The following is a 7,711-nucleotide window of genomic DNA, read 5'->3' as shown; positions in this document are numbered from 1 at the left end:
GTTGTATTTTGTTTGTCGAACAACGTTACGTTCCGTTACGTTTCGTTATGTTATGTCATCTTACGTTGTATTTTGTTTGTCGAACAACGTTTCGTTAGGTGATGTTGCGTCATCTTACGTTGTATTTTCTTTGTCGAACAACGTTACGTTTCGTTCGGTGATGTTGCGTCATCTTACGTTGTATTTTGTTTGTTGAACAACGTTTTGTTATGTTATGTTGCGTCATCTTATGTTGTATTTTGTTTGTTGAACAACGTTTTGTTATGTTATGTTGCGTCATCTTATGTTGTATTTTGTTTGTTGAACAACGTTTTGTTATGTTATGTTGCGTCATCTTATGTTGTATTTTGTTTGTTGAACAACGTTTTGTTATGTTATGTTGCGTCATCTTATGTTGTATTTTGTTTGTTGAACAACGTTTTGTTATGTTATGTTGCGTCATCTTATGTTGTATTTTGTTTGTTGAACAACGTTTTGTTATGTTATGTTGCGTCATCTTATGTTGTATTTTGTTTGTCGAACAACGTTACGTTCTGTTACGTTTCGTTAGGTGATGTTGCGTCATCTTACGTTGTATTACGCCGTTATGTTTCGTTCATTTACTCGTTCGTGCCTCCTATACGGGATATACTGTCAAGACTGGAACCATAGTGTGGAAGGCTAAACAGGTATTGTACTTTGCCTAATGGCAACAGCTACATATATAGAGCATTAGAGAAAGGCATCCACAGTTGTTCTATAATGGTTCAAGGATTGAAGGGGTAACCACTCCCCATCGAACACGACATCAGGTGGCCCATAGTAGAACTACCCGCCGATATAACACCTAGTTGCAAATAAGGCTCTACCAAACAATTAGTCACCGACTCAAAATGGCAACTGTATAGCATGTATTATTGCTAGGAATTTTTAATGTTTATAGTTCCGAAAATAGCACAATTTGAGTTCCTAAATTGCACATATTAACACAATAATTTGTATTGCCTTTAGTTTTATTAAGCACCTGACCATTCACTGAGGTTATACACACACACCTGTAATTTCTGTTTTCTTTGGTTTTGTCAGCTGTCCAATCATTGACATGATGTCTTGTCCCCCCTGAAAAAAAAACATAATAATATAATGCATTCAGTGATCACACACCACACTAATTTACTCAGAGTAACTTACACATCTATCCTTACTCCCATTGCTAGTATATATCCTCCTTACTACTTTGCAACTAGTGAATGTTTAGGTAGTTTCACACATGATAGCATTGCAAACAGCAGCATACCTGAGGCCGAGCGTTAGCCACGTCAAGGTCGTGTAAGGTAACGTCCTGGACGACCTCCTTCTTCTTGTGCACGTCTCCTTTCGGCAGCGGAACATACTCCTCCGCTTCAAGGTCAAACTCCGTCGCGTACGTGTCCGACCGGCCTTGTCTCTGCGCGAAACAACAAACGGAACATCAGTGCATGCTGGATACATTCAAAGACTAAAATTTGGCCCAATGTATTTTAAACCATTTCCTCGAGAAAGGTAGAGAGGTAGAAATGGAGAGGGAGGAAGAGAGGGATAAAGGATGAAGGGAGGGAGGGAGGGATGAAGGGAGGGAGGGAGCGAGGAATGAAGGGAGGGAGGGATGAAGGGAGGGAGGGAGCGAGGAATGAAGGGAGGGAGGAATGAAGGGAGGGAGGGAGCGAGGAAGGGAGGGATATCGAGGGGGAGACTATGGTGCCATTGACTGTTTGACATGCACACATTCACCACACTAGCATGTCTCTCCTCCACCAGAGGGCGCTACCTTGACGGCCCCGCTGTTTGCCTCTATGTAGATGACGTCACCGACGGCGATGTGCTCCTTCTGCAAGCTCTCATAGATCGTCGGGTCGAGCTTCAGCTGCTTGGTCCCCTTCGCAGTCTTCAGGCCGATAACAACATGACTCACGGTCTTCCCATAACCTGCAGATCGTCATGACCGACATTAACTAATAAACTACAATCGAATAATCAAAAAATTTATATATATATATATATTTTTTTTTGCACCTGCCCAGAGGGCTGGTAACAACAATTTTTTAGCGGTGGCCGGTGCTAATTTCGCACCCTGTATATATCAATATTGTTAATTATGTTACGTTATTACATGTATTAGGGTTTGTCGTGCAGAGCTGCAGTTTATACGTGTTATGAAACTGCAATCAGTAGTCGACCGCAAGGTCACGAAAACATGGCCGCGAGGGTTCGTCTGCGCACCTCCCATTGGGTTCTCCGTCTCGCACGGCGTCAGCTCCGTCACTTCGCCCTCGTAGACCTCCTTCACCTCCTTAATGCGAAGGCCGATCGCACGCCGGAAGTTCTCCATGAGTACCTCAGTCTTCTTGATCTCGGCTGAGTACACCTCACTGCCAACCATCGGACAGAACGGAACCTTGTTGCCGAGTTCTTGCGCAATGGCCAGTGCGAGGGCAGTCTGTGAAACAAACGCAACCAGGACTTGAAACGGTTTGTTAGCCAGAGACCCGTCTACCCGTCTTTTGGACGGCCTATTCCTGGATGAGACGGATGAAATTTGGTTGAGACGGGATGAGGGCGGCCCAATTTTATATATTATACACCTTGTATAACGGACAACAGTGCTTATAAGAATATAAAATCATATCAGATTCCTGTCTTTTTGGCATTTCAGACTAAACTTTCGCAATTTCAAGGTAAGGCCCTCCCCCTAGGGCGCTTCGTGCCCGCAGCACCCTCGCTTCGCTCAGATGGTGAGACGGCCTGATTTTTTCCCCTCGCTAACACCCTGGCTTGAAACTAACCTAATATTTACACTAGTCGAAAACAATATTTACCAGCCCTTAATTCTCTGGAGTGTGGACCGGAAGCATCATGGAAAGCAGTTAGGTTGATTTATTCTTGAACGCATACATTACATTAATTGTTACTACCTAAAACCCACAACATTGGCAACTTCACTGTGATACACGCACACAATAGAGAGTACACCACTAAGTAGTACTTACTTTACCGGTTCCTGGAGGCCCTGCCAGAAGTACAGCCCGTCCTGCCATCTTCTTTGCCCTTATCAATTCTACAATGATACCAGCTGCCTGCAACAGTAAAATAGGCAAATATGTAACACCAATTCTATGACAGTATAAGTAGACTCAGCTATGAAATTGGTTTGAAAAGCTTGCAATTCGACCAGACGCCAGATGCAATAGGTTGTTGACGCTCACCGCCTCATAAGCTTTTACTATAACTTTGATCTTGCTGTTTCTGCGGCTCTCTGTGGTCTTCGTGCACAGATACAAGCTATGGTGGTTGTATCGTCGTGTCAATTTAGACATCAAATTGAACAAGAAAAAATAAGATTAACACACGAGTTATCCCACAGCTTCCCTCCTTCCTCCAATGCCTTGCAAAAAGTCGTGCAATTTTTCCCCATATGGTCAGTGGTTGCTGGTATAGAAAAAACACAGTTCTAAGTCAAGCTCGCCAATACTTTCCACAAAAGAAATTCCCATGCTATAGACTATTATGAGTATAGAACTATAAAATAACTTGAATCATTCACAGCCATTCCACCGGACTCGTGACTCGCGTGACATTGCTACAAAAATCTCACTTTTAATGGTCTGGCAGTTGTATATTAGCTTGCTGCTACTTGTTTTAAGAAAATATTTTTGCAAAGGCACCGGTTATGCATATCTTAGCACTGAAGTTATTGCAGCCACAGATATCACAAACTATTCTGCGTGACTCGCGTGATGGGCTACTAACACATGTATTGAAGTATACTCCACACTTTAGACTTTTCGTAGAATACTATAAGTTTGATCTGAGTTATACCTGATGAACTAAGTACACAAATACCCTTGATAACTCCATACATCATTTGCACTGCTAGAAACCTCTTCTGAAGTGTCAGAGCAACATCCTCCTAAGTATGTGACTCGTGTGAGGCGCTACACTGGTAGTGGTAGATAGAACTTGTCCTGTGATGTGTCAGATACTCTCTTTCTCGCTCTTATAAAGTTATAAGTTACTAACTAGCTGTAGTCAAGGTAGTGCATTTAAAATTAACCGAACATCCAAAATAGTAAATCTGCATTGGCTTCGCGAGCGTGACGAATAAAATCGATGGGTACACAACACATTACACTCAACAACAACAGTACAAGGGTACAGAACAAATTAAAGAAATTGGAAGTAATTGGGCAAATGAGGCTTTAGAAATCGTGAAGGAGTATGACATAAGTATGTCACTTAAATGACTATTGGTTCACAACATAAGAAAGAATGGAAAAAATATGTGAAGAAGGCTATTTTAAAAACAGTAATTATGAGAGATATCATGAGGTCTAGTGAGAAAACAAAAATGATAAATATCAAAAGCTATGTATTAAAGACATATGTATATGACAAAACTGTCATTTGATGATGCATGCTTTGTGTTTAGGTGTAAGACGTGCATGATAAACTTAGTTATTTTAAAAATAACTACAGTAACGATAGATGTGATTTGAGTGACGAAAGGAAAAAAGAAAATTTGGACCATTTATATTCATGTAAGCCTGTAAGGTATATGGAGGGTATAATAAAGGGGAACGATTAGAAGATTAGAAAAGTGATGACCCGAAAATACTAAAACCAGTACTAGAATATGTTAGAAAGGCATTATCAATTAGAGAAAGTAAAATAATCAATGCTCACTTGTAGACAGAATTTCCTTATCTACAGGATTTCCCCGCACATTCCAGAGAGAATCAGTGCCTTGTGAAATACAAGAGAGGGACCCCAAGATACAACACTTGAACATCCTAGTGCCATTTTGCTCAGGAGTGAGCTCCTCTCCAGACATCGATACATATTATAGCAGGGTGCGAAATTAACGCGAGTCCGGAGTCAAATACTCCCCGATTTACTGTCGGACTCCCTGTCTTGACATATGCAGGAGTATGTGTGATGGACTAAATTCTGTTGTACTAACTAGTAGTAGTTCGTTCCAGAGCACGGCCTCGCGAATTACAGTATTTTTTCAGCAAATGTCCAAAGAAAATTTGACAGATGTAGCACATGCGTTAGTGTTGTTAATGTTAGGATGTGGCTATTCTTACGACCAGTCGTAAGAATTATTTATGGACTATTCTTACACAGATACACAGATACACAGATACACAGATTCTCTTCTGACTCTAGGTCTCCTCAGAGAACCTCTACTGTCAGCTCTTGACAATTTCCCATGTCACGGTGGTTTGTAAGATATAATACGTATATAAGGAAATTGAGTCGTTTTTAAGTTAGTGTTAGGGTTAGGCCATGAAAATTGAGGCATGAGTTTACCGTCCGAGATATTTTGAAAAGTGAGGAGGCTTTTTTTCATTTTTATTATTCATTTAATATGGCTGGGTACCATTTCCAACTGTAGCCTGGCACGTTTTTCGGGATCGGGCTGTAAGTCGATGTACTCAGGATACGTCAGCATGCTTTTGCACCCTAAACCAAACCCAAGATCTCAAAGAGCCAGAGGGGGATCAGGACCCCAATGAAGGATGTAAATAGGCCCTATAGCGTTTTTGTATTGGTAATGTCTGTAGTACTAATGAGTAAATGACAGTAACTTAGTTTTGAACTTCACTGCGGACTCACTCTTTTTGAGGGCAGGAAGTCCGTTGGACTCCCTTGTTTAAAAGTTAATTTCTACCCCTGTTATAGCCTTATAATATAGCTTACATTAAGTTATATAGAATAATACTAATACTAATAGTAATAGTAATACTAATACTAAACAAACAGATACAGACCTCCCGTGCCATTTCTTGGCCAACAAGACCTGACGCTGCCATAATTGCTGTTCCATTTTCATCAAGGCCTAACCCTTTTACATGGCTATGGGCCGCAATACGCTGCGTCTTTGTTGTACTTTTTACCTCCTCAATCTTCATTTTTGTGGTTAACGGACAGTTTGATCGGCGATTTTTAAAGTAACTTCACAGCAACGCATGAAACCATACAGACTACAGTATAAAAATGGCGCTACTAGACCAGCTGTCGCGCCCTCTATAATTATTCATTCTCCGACGGTCTTTCGATGCGGGAATTCAATGCAGCGGAATTGAAACATTTGAAACACTCTCATAAAATAACATATCACAGAAAATTGTAAGTTCTGTGTTTATACATTTTGCAATATTATTTCCATCTTTCAATAATGTAGTAGTACTACTACTACTACTACTAGTACTAAATTAAATAAAGACGAAATGTGGGCTAACGCTCCATTCATTAGGCATTACTCATTTAGGCATTACTGGCATTAGATTAGGAGTGTTCCCTACTTTGATATCATTAATTGATTAATGATTAATAATCCTAACCCTAACTTAAATGACATTAAACCACAAACTAATATATGACCATATGTCATATATACTATAGTATACCGTGCATGGGCCGGGGCATGGACATTCGTCCGAGCATCGGACACCTGTTCGTATGCGCTATTCGTCCGAGCAGTTGTTGCGCATGCGCTGTTCATGTTGTATTACATAAATGTAATATAATGCTAGTCTAGGGAGTCGGCTACTCCCTAACCACGCCTACTCTCTAACTCTAACCTAGCTCTAGTACTATTGCCCGCGTTCATTAACTGCCGCAGGGCTATAGAACATTTTCAACTAGATTTTGCAGCTGCAACTTGTTACCACCTGTTCCCACGAAAAATGGATCGCAAAACGCAAAATGATCGTTTTTTTTTACACTATATTTATCTACATGGACATCTCACCTATCTTTTTGAACACTTTCCACAACTTTACACCATGTATTTATCCATTTATTCCTAAAAGTGCTAGCACTACTTGCAAATTCCATTTGAAATGCTGTGTGTACACGCGTGATGTTACCCGAAATGTAGCTGCATCGTAGCTGCCATGTGTTTTGCCTACATATCTGCTATGATGCAGCTACATTTCGGGTAACGTCACGCGTGTACACACAGCATTTCAAACGGAATTTGCAAGTAGTGCTAGCACTTTTAGTAATAAATGGATAAATACATGGTGTAAAGTTGTGGAAAGTGTTCAAAAAGATAGGTGAGATGTCCATGTAGATAAATAAGTGTTAAAAAGCCTGATCATTTTGCGTTTTGGGATTCATTTTTTGTGGGAACAGGTGGTAACAGGTTGCAGCTGCGAAATCTAGTTGAAAATGTTCTATAGCCCTGTGGCAGTTAAAGAACGCGGGCTATAGTACTAGAGCTAACTCTAACCCTACCCCTAACACTAACGATAAACCGACTCGGATCTCTTATATACTTGAATCATAGTACCAAACACTATCTATGGTGTATAACCACATACGCATGTATGCAGGGGCGTCACAGCCGTAGGGCTGCCGTAGCAAAACGATCATAGCAATTTAGCATTTTAGAGCGTCTAGATTTCAAAATTTTCTGGGGGAAGACCCCCCAGAGCCCCCCTTCACACTAATTCCTACCTCCGGCACTCGTGCCCTGCGCCTGCGGCATGCAACATGAACAGCGCATGCGCAACAACTGCTCGGACGAATAGCGCATACGAACAGGTGTCCGATGCTCAGACGAATATCCACGTCGATATACCATATATATATGAATCTACTTTAGGCACCTTAGCCTTAGGTATCACGAAGTGATGCACAGATTTCTGTGTATCTTCAACTGATGCACAGACTTTCCGTATATCAA

General features: G+C 41.0%; 2 protein-coding genes across 2 annotated transcripts in view; one reads left to right on the top strand and one right to left on the bottom strand.

Moving 5' to 3' along the window:
* Positions 1-6,015, bottom strand: part of LOC106813574 (ruvB-like 1) — a 17,147-nt gene extending 11,132 nt beyond the window's left edge. The window contains exons 1-6 of the mRNA XM_014817744.1: positions 5,790-6,015; positions 3,006-3,092; positions 2,239-2,455; positions 1,787-1,944; positions 1,277-1,426; positions 1,035-1,098 (exon numbers count right to left, since the gene is read on the bottom strand). Coding sequence (XP_014673230.1) covers positions 1,035-1,098; positions 1,277-1,426; positions 1,787-1,944; positions 2,239-2,455; positions 3,006-3,092; positions 5,790-5,930 — 817 coding nt within the window. The 5' untranslated portion in view covers positions 5,931-6,015. The remainder of the gene's footprint in view (positions 1-1,034; positions 1,099-1,276; positions 1,427-1,786; positions 1,945-2,238; positions 2,456-3,005; positions 3,093-5,789) is intronic.
* A 66-nt stretch (positions 6,016-6,081) lies between these two features.
* LOC106813569 (protein-serine O-palmitoleoyltransferase porcupine-like) overlaps positions 6,082-7,711 on the top strand; it is a 16,165-nt gene continuing 14,535 nt past the window's right edge. Inside the window, exon 1 of the mRNA XM_014817740.1 lies at positions 6,082-6,147. The gene's annotated coding sequence lies outside the window, so the exon portion shown is untranslated. The remainder of the gene's footprint in view (positions 6,148-7,711) is intronic.

The sequence above is a fragment of the Priapulus caudatus genome, unplaced genomic scaffold, assembly GCF_000485595.1.
Source record: "Priapulus caudatus unplaced genomic scaffold, Priapulus_caudatus-5.0.1 Scaffold793, whole genome shotgun sequence".
NCBI lineage: Eukaryota > Metazoa > Priapulida > Priapulimorpha > Priapulimorphida > Priapulidae > Priapulus > Priapulus caudatus.
The sequence above is the reverse complement of the archived record's forward strand: the minus strand, read 5'-3'. Positions and strand labels throughout refer to the sequence as shown.